The sequence below is a fragment of the Notothenia rossii genome, assembly GCF_949606895.1.
Source record: "Notothenia rossii genome assembly, chromosome: 3".
Classification (NCBI taxonomy): Eukaryota; Metazoa; Chordata; class Actinopteri; order Perciformes; family Nototheniidae; genus Notothenia; species Notothenia rossii.
Window position 1 is genome coordinate 8,881,793 of NC_136901.1, and position 19,675 is coordinate 8,901,467.

Here is a 19,675-nt window from a genome sequence, read left to right on the forward strand (position 1 = left end):
TGGAACACTCACAATGTGGAGATGTTGGTGTTTTACAACATTTCAAAAATGCTTTATTAGTTAGTCATAATTCACTCATGTATTATGAGCACTGGGCCTAGACTAATCGCTGGCTCAGGTGTGTTTGATTGCGGAGTGGTTCCTGTGTGTGAGCAGTTAGTCCAGGAAGCGGTCGAGCATCTTCTGGATGTTCTTGAAGGCGTCTCGCCCCAGATAGTCGGCCTGGCCCACCTCCCACAGCTGGCGGTGCTCCAGCCGCTCGGCCTCTGTCTCCTCTGCCCTCTGACACCATCGGGAGGGGGGAAACAGGAGGGAAAAGCAGGCACATGTTTAGCTTGATTTCTTTCATGCTCTTCTTTTAAACACTTTAACCTGAGTCCAGTGGTGGAATTTAGCTAAGTACATTTACTAAAATATCATACTTATTTTCACATACTTGTACTTTACTTGGGTATTACCATTTAATGCTACTTTATACTACAGTACAGAGGAATATGATATAGTTTTACTCCACTACATTAACTAGCAGCTTACATGACTTACTTAGATACAAGTGACACACTTTTTACAGTGTATCTACAACTGTAAAATGCTACTTTACGCCACAATATTGGCACCTTAATATTGTAATAAAATATCAGATATGGAGGATTTTTTGTCTGCGGAATTAGTACTATTAGATATGATATTGTACTTTTGATGGAGTACTTCTACATATTGGTACTTTAACTTATCCATTTGAATGATCCCCCCACCACTGCACATTACGGCTTTAACCCTGAGCAGTATTTGAAGCAGGTCGTGAAACGTACAGGAAGTTCCTCAATGTCAGAGAGGTCATCGCTGTCCTCAGGCTCCTCTTCGTCTGAAGCTAGGTCCTGGGTCTGGGTCCTTCTGGGGGGGGACTCTTCCTCAGAACCCTGTACACACAGTGTCATTCTTTAGCACAATAATGGCAGCCGAAGGAGCTCTCCTCCTGCACTGCGTGATAACACTGTTGATGTATGCTCATGGTCTGCTCAGGCTTATCTTACAAGCTTGTTTAAGCACAATGCATCAAGTAGAAATGAATGAAGCCAACGCAGTGAGAAGCTGTGACAGATAACAGACGCCGTGTTTCTTTTTCAGCTCCAGTCAGAGGCAGTCGAGCAGAAATGGTAAATGAACAGGAGCTAACACGAGGCCCTTGAGCTGCCTAAATACCCCCATCACAATCACCATGATGTATTCAAAACACAAGCAGCAATGCTAATGAGGTCATTCATTAAGCTAATTCATGGATTGATTGCAAATATGTCTAATGACTACTTGCTCGGCTGCACAAAATATTTCAAATGAACTCCGAGTTCCGTTTGCTTTTAATGGAGCTAAGCTAGGCTAACTTGCTATAGACCCATCTCTGTTAAGGCAGTCCTGGCCTAGTTAGTTAGTTCCTACTGCTCCTCATCATCCCTGCAACCACCTGACCTCCTGCACACCTGGCCTTCATCCCCTCATCATATATACAGTAAGTCCTGCTATCCTGTTAAGTCCTTTGAACCCTGTATGCGTATGTCTGATTCTTGTATGTCTTGAAGTTCTGATACTTATTCTGACTTTGTCCCTATGAGCAACACCTTGTGTTATATCCAGCAGCGACGTTAGACGAAGGTGAACAGACGCATCAGCTTACTGTCTCTGTGTCAGACGGTAAATCGAACACGTTAAGAAGCGGGGGGAGAGGCGTTGGTAGGGAATTGGAAATGTCCAAGATTTCTTTCACTGGCACCTTGGCTTCTCTCTTTTGGATCTGCAAAACAAGGGAGGATGTGGAGCAAATTAATCACTTAGAAAGGGCGAGCAAAAAGCTGTGTATGATATTATACAAATCGAATGATCAGATCAAAATATAAGGCATTTTTCGTGTATCCCCATTTGCAACATCTTACACTGATGAATATTTAAGACAAGGAATCAGACATTATATAAGCAGTGACACTTACTGTCTCTGGGTCGGATGGTAAACGGAGCTCGTTTTGAAGCGGGGGAAGATTTGCGGGCAGTGAATCTGAAATGTTAGAGTTTTCTTTCACTGGCACCTTGGCTTTTCTCTTTTGGACCTGCAGAACAAGGGACTACGTTTAGTGATGGAACCAGTCCCTGGGCCGGGCAGCCATATGTGGCGTCTGGCTGCATGTCCACTTTCCTGCCAAACTCTGTGACAAGAGGCACTTGAGCTGCCTAAATACCTCCCTAACAATCACCATGATGTTTGGAAAAAGATCATGCACAGCTATGCTAATGAGGTCATTCATTAAGCTAATTCATGGGTTGACTGCAAATATGTCTAATGACCACTTGCTCGGCTTCACAAAATATTTTTGTTTGCACTTTGTTTTTCTTCTGATGAAGCTAGCAGTTTCCCTATGCATCCAGTCTCTATGCTAAGCTAGGATGCTACTAATTTAGAGCAAATTCATAACTTTGAAAGTGTAGGATATGATAGAAATCTAATTGTCAGATCAAGAAATAAGGCATTTATCTTAGATCTCCAATTGCTAAATCTACACAGAAGAATATTTAAAACAAGGAATCAGACGTTAATAAGATGTTAATATAACAGTATATAAGCAGTAACACAAAAGTGAAGAGGTGCAGCAGCTTACTGTCTCTGGGTCGGATGGTAAACGGAGCTCGTTTTGAAGAGGGAGAAGATTTGTGGGCAATTTTGAATTCGAAATGTTTGAGGTTTCTTTCCCTGGCACCTTGGCTTTTCGCCTTTGGACCTGCAAAACAAGGGAGGACGTTTAGTGATGGAACCAGTCCCTGGGCCAGGGCAGACATATGGTGGTGTCTGGCTGCAGATACCACATAAACGTGTTTGGCCTCAAAAATACACTGACTTTATCACACCTTTTTCCCCTTAAAAAGAGCTACTTATGTTGGAAAAAACAAACAAAATATCCATTAGTGACCCATAACAGGTGAATTTGCTTACTCTCTCTGGGTCAGGGGGTGCATGGAGCCCCTTTTGAAGCGCGGAAAGATGTGCTGGCAGTGGACCAGAGTTGACCAGTTTTCCTTTCACTGGCAACTTGGCCTTTCTCTTTTTCATCTTCAGCACAACTGGCATCTTAGCTTCTTTCGTTTGAGTCTGCAAAACAAGGGAGGGTGTTTTAGTGTTTGGAAAACAACCAGTCCCAAGCCAGGCAGCCATGTGTGGCGTCTGGCCGCTCGGCCATGTCTACGCTCCTGCCAAACTCAGTAGCTGAAGAGGGGGGACTCATCAGAGGGATGTTCTGCTTCAGTGTTTGGAGGAGAAATCTGCAGAGCCTCTGCCAAACATGGACCATGGCTGACTTCCTGCACAACAACCAGGAGTGACACAAGTGGTGGAGAGTAGATTCAGTCAAGTACCTGCTGTGGCGTCTCTGCTGCAGATGATTCCGTGTTGCTGCGGTATTCCCTCCACCACAGAGACAAAAACTGCTCCATGTTTGAGTGGCCGCCCTCCCTCTGGCTGCTGCTGCTCCAGGGCTTCACTGATCCCAGGAAGTGCACAATCTTTGCATCGTGGCCAAACCTACAGGAGCAAACTGTAGCTCAGGATGTTTGTGCACACTGCAGCAGAGTAATATAATTGGTGGTGTGTATCGACATACCATAGAAAGGAGCAGTTACTTTAGTGATTACGGTGTTATTTTAACGGATATAAATGATGGGCTACACTACAAAAACTTGAAACTTGTGATGGATAAAACCTGTAATAAGTGAAATGTGTGTGTGTGTGTGTGTGTGTGTGTGTGTGTGTGTGTGTGTGTGTGTGTGTGTGTGTGTGTGTGTGTGTGTGTGTGTGTGTGTGTGTGTGTGTGTGTGTGCTCACTGTTGGAAAGCGGGCAGGTAGCTGTACAGGGAGCTGGCGCTGAGGTTGTAGATGAACGGCAGGTGTTTGCTGATGTCTTCCACCGGCCAGCCGCTGAAGAAAGAATTCAAAAGGCCCTGGTCCCCTCCTGAAGCCAACACATGTCACCCAGTATTAAAAAAAGTAGTCATTGTAGATGGAGTGATATAAAGTTGAATTTGGAACTTTGAGTCTCACTGTGTTATTCTTTATTGTAGGTGATGATAATAATGAGAAAGAAGAGTTGTCATGGGTTACCATCGAAGCTGCCGTGCTGCCGGGCGTGCTCCAGGAGGCGGTGGTGTGTGTGCAGGGACGGTCTGAACACAAACACCCCGGAGTTGAAGCAGTCGGGCCAGCCGGGGTCCGGAGCCGCCGACAGCTCGTCTCTGTGGAACAGCTCGTCCACGTTACACAGGACCTGAGAGGGGACCCCGCCTATCAGGTCAGTGTGGGACATGCCATGATATATTGTGACACACAACCTTGAGAAACCTTGCCTGTTCCTCTGTGTTTTACATGAGAACATGTTGACACTGAGCACACAGAGGCAGGGGGACCTGCTCCTAAAGGGCCACTCACATGCGTGCTGCTATTGATTCCTATAGGAACATAATGAGTGACCCTCAAAGAGACTGACAGGGTGTTTACTGGTGTATAGGGATAGATAGCTCCAGATAGTGATAGTGCAGTACGGCCAATGAGCCTGCATGTCCTTATGCTATACTGCCATGTGTACAACATCTGCCTTGTTTTTCCTATGATCATTGACCAAGATCGCTTTTCCATTTCCCCAAGCTCCTTCATAATAAAAGTTACCCAGCTCTTTTGCCAATGGAATTCTTTTAATGTGAAGGAGCTGCAAGCATTTCCTGTTGCAGCTTCTTTGGTGAGGATAGATTCAGGTCAGCATCAAACAAAAAGAGTGCACTTATTGGACATAATGATGTATTTCACAGTCAAATATTACACATATGTTGTGTTTCTGTGTGTGCAGGACTCACCAGTGTGTCGGCATCCAGGAACACACACTTGCTGTACTGGGTCAGAGTCCAGCAGTGGATCTTGGTGAAGGTGATGCCCAGCTCAGGACGTCCCAGCAGGGACAGGTTGAGACGGTCCTCACTGTCCATCACGTCCACGGTGATCACCTCGTCGAAGACACTCTGCAGGGCCAGCCTGGTGACGACATACATGACACGGTAAGTGAGAATTATACAAATGCTATATATTCAGCTTATATGCCAGAGAAATTAAATCATTCACCTTGACTGCTCTGAGACATTGGGTGTTACCATGACAACGATGCTGCGAGTCGTCCCGTGGCGCCGCAAACTTCTGGCCACCACTGTAGCTCCCATGCAGTAGGAGTTTGTGGTTGCCAGGGTGACGAAGGCCTCCCTACCTACAAAATGGTCACGACAAGGTTTGAACAATTTAGATATACACTTAAAACCTAATGACTGTAAATAGGTTGCTAAGAGACGTCTTTACCACTTTCCAAAAGAGCAATCGACTTTAAAGGTTGAATAATTTTCCAAAACTACACTTTGAGAATAACAAAATATATATATTTATGATTGTGTGTCTGCATACGTCTTTATTTGGTAGTTTTAGTATCCTTACAGTTAAGAATTATTATATTTTGCTCCTAAGAATGACCCTAAAAAAGCAATTTTGATACAAAATGACACTAATGGTTATTTTGGTGCCTTGTTTTCCATTATGGTTGAACATGAGGGTGGGAGCATGTGGGGTAAGTGTAGTTGTAACTGAGCCATTTTCCTGGCCAGTGGTCAGAGGCAGAAGCTCGTGAGCTTTTGTCTGAAGACATCTCTGGGCTGCGTGTAGAGTTACAGGAGAGTCTATTCTGATTCAAATCAAACTGGGTCACTAGAGTGCACTCCGTATAATTCAACAACAGAACAACAAGTGTGCACCACGGATCAAAATCTCTTTAAATGTGCAGAAAGGGTAAACTAGGACACTACACCCTCAAGAAAACTCAACAAATAAGCAGTACAATGTCATTTTAAACATCACTGAGGTCACAAACGATCACCGACCTGACATTTTCCGTGCGTTAAATCCGCTCTCTTTATCCAGAAAATACGAGTTAGTTTCACTTCACTGCAGCAGGCCTCTCATTGGGGGGGTGAGGAACAGTCTGCGGGGGTCCCAGGTGCACATCTCTGGAGCTGCTGTGGAACCTTAAATACTTACAGGATGAATGTGACACCGCAGCAGGAAGTGACATCCCATTCTGTGTGTGTGTGTGTGTGTGTGTGTGTGTGTGTGTGTGTGTGTGTGTTCATGTGGTCATTCAACTAGTGAGTCTTGCCAGGTGTTGTGCAACTGTGTGGACCTTCAGCAGCTGCCCTATGCTCTGGGTTCACCCTGCTTTACACATTACAGGAAACAGTGAGGGAACACAAAGCACAAAAACATATTCTGTGAAAATACTTATTACCCGTATTAAGTGTCACAATGTAAAAGAAGTGTAACCTGATTACTTTAAATTGGTATATAAACTGTTTTTTAAATCAGTAGTCAGTAAATCGATCTTGAGTTGTGATTATTCTGTCTCACGGTCATTTTAACTCATTTTATAGTAATAATGATAAAGCAGACGAACTGTACAACACCGCTTTATTGAAAAACTCACACACACATCAGACGTAGTGTACCTGGAATAGATCTAAGCTTGTAAATGACATGACAAAAATCTCCCAAAAACACTTCAAAGCAGATCATGGTGTAAAAGCTGAAAGCAGCATTTATCCACATCCTCCAGTATTTACAGCTCACTCTCATATTTCAGCGTCATAACAACAATCCCCTCAGGCAATCATTCTGATTTATGATACTTTGCAATAAAGGCATGACTCATGGTCGAGTCTGAGGATAAAACCTGATTCTGATTATCATAACTGCGACAAAAAGTGCATCAGCATGGCCTCAGAGCGCTGCTGAAGTCAAACTGATAAGATAGACAGCCTGCAAAAAATCATCTGTCTACGACTGACTCTTAAAACATTATTTCTGAAATCAAATAGGAAAGTTTAGTCTTGTTCATGGTTTGTTTTGAAGCTGGTAGCATTAAACCTTATATAGTGGTTATGTTAATGATGTAGCTAGCTGCTAACGATGCTAGCATGGGCTGTAATGGCAAACCATGAGCTAATGATGGTAATTCTCTGTAGCACCTTTCATATTACACATGATATTCTTTGTCAATATAAGACAAAGAAAGTCAAACTTCAAGGAATATCAAACACAACAACAAACAAAAAGCTTCTACTGTATGTTACATTTACATATGGGATGCAAAAGATTTTAAGCATTTACCACATCACTGTCTACATTTATTAGATCTTAAAATGAAACAATCAGCGTTTCATATTAAAAGCTCCTTCCGCTGGATTTGCATCCAGTTACATGATGATAATGTCATACAAGGTAAAACATTGCCTTACCATGCTGTAGATTCATATCTGTACAAAATGAAATAATTATGTCTCATTCATTCTAAAGAAAATGTTGTTAAGCTACCATCAATAAGAAACCAAAGCTTTCTGTCAAACATTTCACGATAAAAGCCTTCCTCAAAGAACTAAAGTCCTAATGTTCTTAGTTACTCTTATTTAGAAAAAGCCAAATCTTTTTTTACGGAAGACTTTGAAACAGAAAGAGACCAAACTAAAAACTCGGGAGGGAGGGGCTCAATTTGAAATATAACACCAAGTAAATGAATTCAAATGTAAGGGCAGCATTATTTTAATACCTTATTTAATTTGAAAATCCCCCATATTTAGGCAGACTGAGGTGTACATTAAAGAAATGTTGGAGTGCAAAAAGAAACACTTATCTGTTAAAACAGGACAATGATTCCATGTGTTCAGTAGTAACACACAAACTATTATCATCTTAGTGATGACAGCAGTGAACGGAAGAGTGATGAAACGTAAGTGCCATATTTATTTTCAAGTTAGATTTGAAGGAGCAGTGTTTGGGATTTAGTGACATGCAAACTACGGTGGCCTTCAAGGACCAAAAAAGCTTGATGAACGCTGTTGAATCATTGCGGGGCGATATGTAGACTCCCTATATGAAGGGCACATTGAAAGCTCATGAAAACATTCTTAGTGATTATAAAACTTGTTTGGGAATAGTAGATTGTATATCTGCACCCTAAATCCTACACACTGCTCCCTTAGGTTGTTTAATAAGGCTTAAGAGAGACCGTTGATTGAAGGTACGTTTTGTAGAGAAGGCCACTGGCTTTTCTTGAGTAGAAATCAGACGCTGTGTTTAGGACGTCCTGAGCAGATTGCTGAAAACTGAAACATTTAAAGGAAGAAAGAGTTAGTGCACTTCCTGCTGTAGGACACTACACTTGTACTTGTACTTATGATACCCTGAGTATGCTTATCTGCTAATAATGATAAGTATCTTTCCACCTACCTTGAGGATCAGACTGATTACCGGAATGGTGTTTACCGCTCTCTGGATCTACACCTAAACACACAACATGTGATCAGTGAGACATGTTGAGATATATTGATGTTGTCTCTATATGATCAGAAGAGTCAGGAGTAACGTAGTCACCTCCTTGTATCTTGAAGCAGAGCTTCTTCTTCTGGTAGGCGAAGTAACTGGACGCTGCTCCCAACAGAGCCACTCCTATGGCGCTGGCAATCCCTGCAATCTTTCCAGACCCTGCTGCTAAAACACACACACACACACACACACACACACACACACACACACACACACACACACACACACACACACACACACACACACACACACACACACACACACAGTATTGTTATTTCTCCTAACTAAAGTTGACTTTTCTATTTGTGTCAATTCAAGCTCATTTCCTATAGTCTATTCAAATATATATAAAGATAGTGTGTAAAATAATGGTCATTTCTTCTGCGATACATTTTGCAAATAGAATTAATTGAGCTTAAAAAATAACAAGCATTTTCTTTTTTTTAACAAATTACTGAAAAAAATGGTAAAATTATTATTACTTTGCACAATTAAAGATGTAAAAATATCCTATGTTTATAGCTCCTTAGTAGTAGGTTTATCTATTATAGTGTTTTCCCACTTATTCTGTATATGTCCATATTGTGTACTCAATAGATAAATATTTCTAAAATCAATTTGGAATCTTTAAAGTGTTTCTTTCTAATCTAAAATTGTAATAAGAACAATACAGATGATTGGACATCCTTGTGTCTGATTGGCCCTTCATGCTCAGAACAAACATGTCAAGGCATGTATTCACTACATAATTATTGACGTTCCTGCCCTGAATGTGATCTTAATTCAGAGTCATTCTAACAGTAACCTGCATCACCTCAGTCTTCCACAAGGTGGCAGTCTTTGGACTTTTGATGACAGAACCTACACACTCTGTATGAAATGTTTAAATATAGTCATGTAAAAGAAACATGAACATAAGAAACACACAGGCAGTTGGTATCAACCGGAGGATAATCAGTCAGTGGGGAAACAAACAAAGTGAATAAAAAAGAGAAAGGACAGGTCTAGAGAGCTGGATTACAAGAGAATACACCCAGGCTCCAGGGCAGGGTGGGGCACGCACGCGCACGCGCACACGAACGCGCGCTCACACACACACACACACACACTGGCTGCATACAAAATAAGCCTGTCTCCACTGACTGGCAGTGAGTAATGAGGGAGAGGTGTGTCTTGTGACTCAGTGCTAAAACAGGGTGTTGCATGGACATGAAAAAAGAATGGCAGGATGCCGCCTCCCTGGAGGAGCATGCAGCCAATGTTCTGAATGTGTGCTTCAGTGCAGGGGTTCCCAACCTTTTTTCCCAAGAGCCCCCCCAAATGACTCCTGTTGGAAGTTGCGGCGCCCCCCCCCCCCCCAAACACACACACACACACACACACACACACACACACAGGGGGGGGCGTGCAACAGCGGTAATTAAAGTTTAAAAGTCTCAAATGCTACAACTACCGTCACAAACTGGATGAATGTGAAGTATTTTGTTAAAGGAGGACGAAAGGAGCACTATCGGAGTGACTTTGATGGTTATTGGACTCAGGATTCATTCATTTAGATTCCAGCTGTATGAAGAAATTAAAGGATGCCGCAAGTGAAAACAATTCACAAAGGGATTAAACTGTTTAAAACACATGCTCAAAGTAAGCCGGATTTTGCCGATGTGTTTATGTGGATTCAAAAGTCGTAAATAATCTACAAAATGGAGGAGACCGATCTGATCGGAGCAACTGGGACAAATAATCCAACTGAAACCGGCATGGACAAGGACTATGTTTTAAAGATGCGCTTATCCAGAAATGCCTGGTTTGGACACTTAACGCGCAGAAGCAACATTTCTATTAAAGAAAGAATTATACATTTCTGTCTTTTTATGCCTTTAATAGCTACTAACTTGAATTTGTATTCAAATTAATTAATCAATTATTTTTTATATTTTATTGTAATGTAGAGACAATATGTATAAAATAAAGAAAAATAAAAAAAAATATTTGGCCTCAAATCTGGCGGCTGGGGTTATCATTTTTGGCGCGCCCCCCAGGTTGGGAACCACTGCTTCAGTGGATGATAGAATGGTTTTAAAAGGTTTAAAATGTGCATTGTGCCAGGTCAAATGTAATCAGTCAGGTGTACCTTCCATGGTTCATAAATCAGACGCGTTGTGAAGTCAACTCTGATCAGTCCACATGTTTGTTTTATTCATTATGCATCGTACATCTCATGACTTAACATTGCATTCACAGCAGCAATGCTCCATGAAGACCAAAAGTAAGAAAAACTACAAAGAAGACACCAAAAATAAATACGCTGACGGAAACCGAAAAGTACACAGAGAGCTTCTCATGAGCTAAAAAACGCCAGAGGGAAAAAACATCATATGATCCAATTCTTCAAAGTTAATCCAATGACGAGTATGGTGGCCGTTGGAGCAAACGCACGACAATGGCCCAAAACACTTTCATAAGAGAAATGAAAATATACTTTTCAAGCTGGTGAGGGTGTTTCCGCACAAACGAGAAGTAAAACCAACTGTACATGTTGGATCTGTCAGCTTTGAATGCTGGTAATGTAAAGTATGTGTGCGGTGCGAAGACTCACACACATGGACACTTTATGAAGGACAGCAACGACCTACAAGCTTTAAAACAACATGAACAAATGTGTTGTTGTGTAAGAAAAGTAGCTGTGTGCTGCAGTCACACAATAGAGACTCTGCACACTAACAACATCATGAGTCACAGCACTGCTGGGTGGAGTGAGAATAAAATGTATGTAGGTCTACACCCACATACAGCAGGGTGTCTGGTAAGTCTGGAATAACAGGGAGAAAGTCTACACTATATTATTTAGCCTTTTAGCGGGGGTTCACCATACACAGATCTCCCAGCTCCATTTCAGACATGCAGCTATGTGCTACGATAACAGAGGTCAAAGGGCACAGGGGGTGTATCCGGGTTAGCTACACAGTTTCAAATTAACCTTCAAGAAAGAACAACAAAATCCCAGTAATCGTCCCGACGTCAGCTTCACAATTCTCTCACATTGAAGCAAACACTATTAAACCTGAGAGCCAATCAGATGTGAGATGCTTCAGGGTATAACCTGCAGCAGATTCATGGCCCTCTCTAACAGAGGGGCGAGGACCTGCTTTAAGTTGGACATCCACATATAGAATTCCTCTGGCATGTTAGCATTTAGCATCTTCAGGATTTGGCCCCACGGAAGGTCTGGATCTGCAACGACACACAATCGTAGCAGTGTTTTAGCCACAGAAACCAGACCGGGGCTCCAAGTATCAAAGATGTCAAATCACCCCCAAACACAGCAGTTTGCTCTGGTGAACTGAGGCTGATTTCAAAGCCAGATTCTAAACGGATTAAACACCACCACAGCAAGTGTTGGGACGGCAACCAAACTGAAGCAGTGAACCCAACTTCCTCTAAAGACCGTAAACAGGAAATCCCATCAAGACTTAAAGAGCAGATGAACTCTTCAGGGAGGAATAAAGAGGCCCACGCACAAACACAAAGACAGGAAGTAGAGAAGAAGATGAGATATGGGTTTACCTTGAGGCTCTTCAGCACCATCTAGGATGAGGACACAAAGAAGATTTAGTATTGTAGCAAACTTAAAACAATACTGCAGAATGAAATATATCAGACGTACCGTTAGATTCATAGCCGTGGTCCGAGCCACCACCTGGATTCAAAAAGAACATTTAGATTTAATTTTTGTATTTAATGATACCCGTTTTATTTTTGAAATGTATTTCCTCCTTGTGTCTTGTCTGGCTTTACTTCCTGCCTGATTGTGTTCACCTGCTGCCCCTCATGTCCCTGCCCCCCCCCCCCCGCCCAGTTGTGTCTTGTAGCTGTGAGCGTGTCTTCCCGTCTGGTTTCCATGACGCCTGCCTGTATGTTAAACTGTTCCTTTTTGTTTACCAACTCTAGTAAAAAAAGGTCTTATTTCTCACTGCTCCTGGGTCCCACTTTCTGCCCAACCCTGATAGTATTATAAGTATTAGTGTCATCACTGGGATTCCCCTCCTACATTTGTTTGACTTTTCTTACTCCAGCTGAGAGGGGGTGTACGCTGTGCATCAGAATGTGATCTGAAACCAGCCATGTGGCTCCCATTACACTGCAGAGCCTGTGGGTTTTATTCCTCTTTCTTTCTTTTGTAGAAGAACAACTAATGACTTCCATGCTCCAGCTCCACCGCAGTAAAGAAACACTAAACAAAGGCTGTTTGACCAATCCTTTACTGTTACTGCTATTTCATTATGGATTCATCTTCTTAAATCATAAACTAGCGTACGCAGTTTATCACTCAAATTACCGTATACAGTACATGTATACAGTCCACCTTAAGCATGCCTAAAGCAGTGTTCTGGTCTCCATTTTGCACATGTCAGTGATATTTAAGTTCAATAAACGCAGATAATATTTGAGCGCCAGATCTTCCTCTTTTTTTTTTCAGGACATTGGAGTTTTCCAGGTCACATGGACCGGTCGGCACTTATTTTTCCGATGAAACCCGTGAACGACAGAGACTCACAAGGAGAATATAATACAAGCGATGCTGTAGCAACTGGTAAAAATCACTAACATAACAAGTGAGTCACAGCATGTTAGCCAACATACTAACCCTTATTACACCATCTTACACTCTCATATGATTTCAGAATAAACCCACAAACTGTGGTGTGTGTGTGTGTGTGTGTGTGTGTGTGTGTGTGTGTGTGTGTGTGTGTGTGTGTGTGTGTGTGTGTGTGTGTGTGTGTGTGTGTGTGTGTGTGTGTGTGTGTGTGTGTGTGTGTGTGTGTGTGTGTGTGTGTGTGTGTGTGTGTGTGTGTGTGTGTGTTTTGCAGAACTAATGCCCCTACCATGAAAGCAGACTTAAAACGATTTCACTTCCCTCAAACAACGAGAATAGATTAATAAGATGTGGTCAGAATGGAATGTGTCAGCGTTGCCGTGGCAGTAAATACATGTTTTGCGGTTCTCTTGAGTCGCTAAGCTTGAATGAGTCAGACACGAAAAACAAAGGGAGGAAACTACATCAAGATTCAAAACTACATCCAGTGTTCAGAGGCATTTATATGTATATCTAACACAAATATTCATACTATACTGTATTAAGCGTAATTGAACCAATGTGATGTTAGGTCTCACCTCCTCCTGGGCCTTCATCGGGCTTGTAGCCAGCACCGCCAGCATCAGCTAAGTCGTTGATATCGAAATTTCCTCCGCCTTTTAGAAAAGTACAATTTAACCATTAAAGTTGACTTTTATTAGGATAAACCTGCTGTACTCTGACTCCACATGGGATTAAGATAAAAAAGAATATCAGCAGATGTGTCCTTTTAACAGCCATTTTAAATTCAGTCTAAAGACGTAATAAATGATATGTGTGGACTGACTGACCTCCTCCGCTGGGTGGTGGGTTCACTACAGGTTTGTCAGGTTTGGGGTCGGGGTCTGTGGGCACAAATCAATCATTAAGGACATACAGTAAGAAAGCAGGCCAGAAATCAACATGAGTGAGTTTGAGAATATACAGAATTGTGTTTATTAGTGTAATTGAGGTCGGCCCAGACCCTGTTTTTTTTTAATTAAATCTACTCTTAAAAACACACTTCTTCTCCCTGGCCTTTTAGCCGGGGGGAACACGACTCCTCTCTTTTCCCTGTGTTTTTTTATATATCTGTTGTAATTTATTGTCTTTCATTGTGATTGTAGTAATGTGTTTTTATGTGATTGTAGTATTTATTACATGTACAGCACTTTGGCCCGACCAAAAATCGCTTTTAAATGTGCTTTATAAATAAACTTTGATTTGATTTTTATTTGATTGCACAAAAGGACTGTACTGTCTATGAAAAGGATTCATATTTGAGTGTCCTTAGTCTAGTTTAAATGGAGAATTAAACTCCTTTTTCCTGCTAGAACTTGTCGATCTGTCAGCTAAAATAACAGTTGATGAAAGGATATAGGATATAGCAGATCTTAACATGGCATTGTTCTCGTGTTGCAGCGTAAAGCTAAGCTAGGCTAAAGTAGCATTTTGTTCTAGCATCCCCGTCTGGCTGCTTAGCTCACATACTAGGACCGCTAGGACTGGATCAAAATAGAAAGCGTGCTTTAATGTGATGGAAGTAACACTACCTTAGATCATGAGGGGTAGAACTTATTTACACTCTTGTATAGTAGCATTAGCATCCAGGAGCTATCAAGAGCAGGGCTATCAAGGAAGAGTATGAAATTCCCCTGGCCTTGGAAGTGACACTAAGAAGATCACTTGTTTTAATAGCCTCAATGTCATGTGACCCAGTGACTCCAAATACACGCTAGATAGAAGGACAACTCAGTCCAAACTCTATAACTACCATTTCAGCAGCTAATATTGGACCATGACTGCTGGGGAGGCATCTATCAAACCAATTTAGAATGCTTGTAATTAATACAAATAGCAAAGCTTCAGCCGTTCATTGAGAACATTTAAAATTTGATATGAGACATTCCCCTCACCTGGACCCAGAGCATCCCCCAGATCAAATCCTTCGCCACCACCTGTAATACACAAACACACGATTAAACACTATTGACTATTTCATGTCATTGTGATTTGATTAGGTTCACAGGAAGGGAACATGGCTCCTAACCGGGAGATTTTAGTGGGAAACCTACCAGCATCTCCTGAGCTCGGTTTCTTGGGCGGCTTAGGGGTCGGCTTAGGCTCAGCTGCAGAAAAAACATTTATTTAGACAAGGACAACAATGTAACAATCATGTAAAGCTGATACAGAAAGAAACACAGACTTAGCCTGGCATGAAAGCCCTGACACCACACACAGTGCACCGTGTATTTACCTGGTCCAAATGCATCTAAAAGGTCGAGCCCACCTGGAAGGAGAAGGAGGGGAAAAAAGCATTAAACAACACAAACTGAACTGCTCCATTAAAAGGAATACTTTTTCCTCAGGATTAGTGAGTTCGTCACTTTGCACTGTATGTACACACACACACCTTCATGGCTGCGATATAGGGATGCAACCACACATTAACAATGCAACCCATCAGGTTCAACCACATCGTAAAAATCACACATAGAAAAAATAATGAAATAGACCTAGATGTCACGTGTGTGGAATTCTTGTATGTTGGATTCATGGTATGTACTGCCAAAAAAGTTAATACAACCTCTGGGGCTCATTGGTATATACAAATGATGACATGTTGAGATATTCCTGTGATAGTATGTGTGTGTCTGCACAAGAGAGAATGTGATCAGGTTAAATAAAAGGTTGCTTCCCTGATAGGCTTTTTGTCTAATATAACACATGGAATAATGTGACAGGTGGAAGGATACATACCGTCACTTTTAGGATCCTCTGGGGCTTTTGGTTCCTCTTTGGGTTTCGCAGGTGTAGGTGTTACTAAGAAATAAAAATAAAAGGAGCAGTTTGTGACAGTTAGCATTTCCAATTTTCTCTGAAATGTCCCCATATGTACCAAAGGTGTCACAGGTTAGTAGGATTAGTGGGCTGTGGTTTGTAAACATTCCACAGATTACGCTTGTTTTTAAAAGAAGCTATGTATGTAATATGTTACTGCTGTGTCTGCTATTTTAGTAGCTTTCCCCTCTATGCATGTGCTATCTGGCACTCGGTTGCTACATTGTTAGAGATGCCGACGCCCAAGAACATCCCCAACAATGCAAACTAAGAAAACCCAGGCAGGTTCAGACACCACCGCATGCTTCCAGGGGACAGAAGTCAGGATTCAGAAGGCCAGTGTCTATGAGCCTTCAAATTCCACCTTCCACCTAGCTTGTGTTACATTCACCTTCCCCAACAGACATGTGTTTGAGGTTAATCATTTTCATGTAAGGACATGACTGACAATTGAGCAAAATCCATCCCCTTTCATAAGTCAAAAATATAAGTGAGGAATAACATTTGACCCCTTAAGAGTGATTCAAATGTGTGGGCTGTAAGGCTTTCTTTACTGTTTAAAAAATACATTTTATAATAATTTTGTTATGATAATTTTGTTGATGTAAGTGCTTCTTTACCTACTTTGTTAGAGCTATACAGTGCTCTTATATTGGCCTCAATCTCCCATGTTTAGGAGTAAAAAAAAAAGATATGCTTTTTCAACTAAATCATCCCCAACCCTGGATGCATAACTGTTTTACTCATAAAAGCATGAATATGGTGCCAAATGGCACCACTCACCTTCATCATCATCGAGAGCATCGAAGAGGTCAAATCCTGTGAGGAGGACACCATTAATCAGACATTAATAATCAACACTCATAGAAACATGTTCAAGCTGAGTCAGGGTTTGAATCTCTCTCTGTGTCCACAGTGGAAGCACATGTGTTCTGTGTTTGGACGCTTCAGTCAGACAGTGTATTTGCAGGTTCCTATGGCAACTGAGTGATACGCTCTGACAAATGAGTCACTGCTCGGTGAGTTGCTTCCCCACAGAGAAGCAGATGCCTACACTTTGTTACCCAGGAGGATTTAAAACAGCGTCACAGTGAAACACACACAGGGTAATCTTACAATGAACTTGTGTGAATGTACTCCTATCAAATCTCTATAATCTTATAGAAGTTCTTTCATTTGACACAACCCTCGGATACTTTCTGGTCAATGTGTCCCGCCTGTGGGTTAGAAAGGGCTTTAACACACGAATTGCAATATTTATTATATATTAATATATTTTTGACAATATATTTTCACATGTGTTTTCCCTGCCTCAATATGAGGGAACAGCAGCTATGGCAGTTTTTAATATTTTTCAAAATGGGTGTTAGCTCTCTTTTGGGGCCTTGTGTTTATACTGTTCCAGAAAAAATTATCTTACAGCAAATTAAACTTTAATAAGTCATTTTGCAGAAATCAAACATCGTCCGTGACTTAGTAACCAAACTGACGGCATGCCATCTTCCTCTCAAGTGCGTGCCTGTGGTTTTCTCTGCCAGCCCTCCTTGGTTCAAACAGGAAGCAGCGACGCACGGCACACAGACAATTCTGTACAAGTATTTATATCAAATAAATAAATTGTATTTCTTTTAGCAGGTTATAATTATTTTAATTTCCACAGGGGGATGTTTCTGTTTTTTTCTGAACTTTCAGTCTTTTAATATTCTTGTAATCCATCCATGTACAGTTATTATGTCCTACCCAAACTGTCTGTTAGATAATGACTCCATTGAAATGTATGTCAATGTTTAATCTGTATTTGCAGCTTTTTTCACTGTTATGATAACCTTATCATGTGCATAACATAAGTATTGGCAGGTTTTGGCAACATGGGTGGAGTTCACATTCCAGAACCTCCAGAAGGTGGGGTAATTTAGTTCATAAATAACATTCTTTAGCATTTAACCCTAAAATACGAAAGTCATGTTAACATAAAATACTATTAAATAGTTCAAATAAACTGAAAATAATAGTGTTAAAAGTGGTCTACTAGTTTTTTCTTGGTGGGGAACATTAAGGGACCTTGACTCATGTCCTCTGGTTTAAAGTCCTTACAAGTTTGCATTATTGAACAACTGAACCTCACCTTCCTGTAGGACTCCTATCATCCTGAAACAACTATCCTATGTATCCTCTTTTAAGAGCAATTACCTATTTTATATATAATTAACTCAATTTGGGATTCACTTCTTCATTCAGTGTGTCTGAGAGGAATACAGCTGGGTCAGCCATATAGTCCTTTATGGATGCAAAATCACAGGACAGGAGTAGATTATATCTTCCTAATCTTCCCAAACCTTTCACAGTTTCCACATGATGGAAAATGGGTCAGTTTTCACCACCATCACTAGTAGTAAGTAAACACTGATTATTTTATAGCAAAACTTATGAAAGCTTTTCTTTGCAGCCACTATTATGCTGTGTATTATGTGAGTATTTACTATGGACCAAATAAAAAAGGCATGCTTTCCTGCTTCACCTTAAGAGACACGAACACTACCATAAACATAAAGTAGGAATCACACAAGTTGGGATAAAAATAGACGTAGTGAGCTTACCGTCTTGTGTTAAAGTCCCAGTAACAACAAAAAGAAGGGAGACAATCCTCAAACAGAGCCTCATGGTGACTGTAGTTACTTCCTTCGAGTTTTAATTTAGTTTAGTTTACTTTTAAACGGTCTGCTTCAGCCGGCAAGTATTTGTGGACCCAGCTTTCTTGTGCACAGTAAAAAGCAGAGCAGCTTTGGTGTCCGGTTACACAGTCATGACTCAACTTTGCCTATGAAGGGTGTGGCAGCCCTGCAGAGGGGCGTTTCACGCTTTCATAAAGAATGTTAAATTAACCCGTTAATAACGTATGTCAAATAGTATGCGTGTAGTCAGATTATATTTTCGACATAATATTCGATTTTTTTCATTATATTTTAAAATGATTGTACTATGATTTGTTCCTGTTTTTCGATTAAATGTTATACTATGACTTATTTGGACATTCATGATTTATTTTACATACTATAGGTAGTTTTAAAAAAATATTTTTTGACATTGACCTTTCATTACATTTTCCAAATATTAAATATGTTTCGTAATATTTTGTAAGCTTAATTAACTATCATTAATGTTGTAACATGTAGTTTTATACTGAATGCTAAACGCTAGCTCGGTGAACGGAAGTAATATGTCTACAGCGTTTCAAGCATCCTTCCGCTTTATCCGTGGACAGGGAGATCTCCGCCTGCAGGGCAGACACCGGCTGTACACACGTCTGAACCTGGCTGACAGTGGCAGAAAATCCAGATGTGTTGACTTCAAACCTTTTAAAGTTGTTTAAATGCAATAATATATCAATTCTAACTATAATCCAGTATCCTGCCAGTGTTTTTGTTTGTGTGTGTGTGTGTGTGTGTGTGTGTGTGTGTGTGTGTGTGTGTGTGTGTGTGTGTGTGTGTGTGTGTGTGTGTGTGTGTGTGTGTGTGTGTGTGTGTGTGTGTGTGTGTGTGTGTGTGTGTGTGTGTGTGTGTGCGTGCGTGCGTGTGTGTGTGTGTGTGTGTGTGTGTGTGTGTGAGAGAGAGACTAGTCCAATGCGTCAGAATCAGGTTTATTTCTAAATTGGTTTACACATACATAAACACTGTGATTCAGTTCTACAAAAAAAGGAACTCAACTATAAGGATTTGAAAGTGAATATAGACACATACAAGAAATGTATAGCACACTTGCTGTGTTTTCGAATTTAAAGTAAA

General features: G+C 41.1%; 2 protein-coding genes across 5 annotated transcripts; both read right to left on the reverse strand.

The window, feature by feature from the left end:
* Positions 1-28: 28 nt before the first annotated feature.
* On the reverse strand, positions 29-6,111 carry gyg2 (glycogenin 2). The gene is made up of 12 exons (XM_079668070.1): positions 5,947-6,111; positions 5,147-5,285; positions 4,885-5,059; positions 4,139-4,301; positions 3,863-3,989; positions 3,397-3,562; positions 2,978-3,133; positions 2,646-2,765; positions 1,983-2,099; positions 1,673-1,789; positions 813-920; positions 29-282 (listed from the first exon to the last, which is right to left on the reverse strand). The coding sequence occupies exons 1-12, from the start codon at positions 5,951-5,953 to the stop codon at positions 157-159; spliced, it is 1,521 nt and encodes a 506-aa protein (XP_079524196.1). The 5' UTR covers positions 5,954-6,111; the 3' UTR covers positions 29-156.
* A 401-nt stretch (positions 6,112-6,512) lies between these two features.
* On the reverse strand, positions 6,513-18,722 carry cd99 (CD99 molecule). Of its 4 annotated transcripts, none has more exons than XM_079668073.1 (13): positions 18,491-18,721; positions 16,677-16,712; positions 15,813-15,875; positions 15,310-15,342; positions 15,128-15,181; positions 14,969-15,010; positions 13,865-13,918; positions 13,613-13,690; positions 12,105-12,137; positions 12,005-12,025; positions 8,489-8,599; positions 8,345-8,398; positions 6,513-8,220 (listed from the first exon to the last, which is right to left on the reverse strand). In XM_079668073.1, exons 1-13 carry the CDS (start codon positions 18,552-18,554, stop codon positions 8,192-8,194), a joined length of 672 nt encoding a protein of 223 aa, XP_079524199.1. In that variant the 5' UTR covers positions 18,555-18,721; the 3' UTR covers positions 6,513-8,191. The 4 variants fall into 4 exon arrangements, with proteins under 4 accessions (XP_079524199.1, XP_079524198.1, XP_079524197.1 ...); XM_079668072.1 differs by having other exon boundaries at positions 8,489-8,602; XM_079668071.1 differs by having other exon boundaries at positions 8,489-8,605.
* Positions 18,723-19,675: the final 953 nt, after the last annotated feature.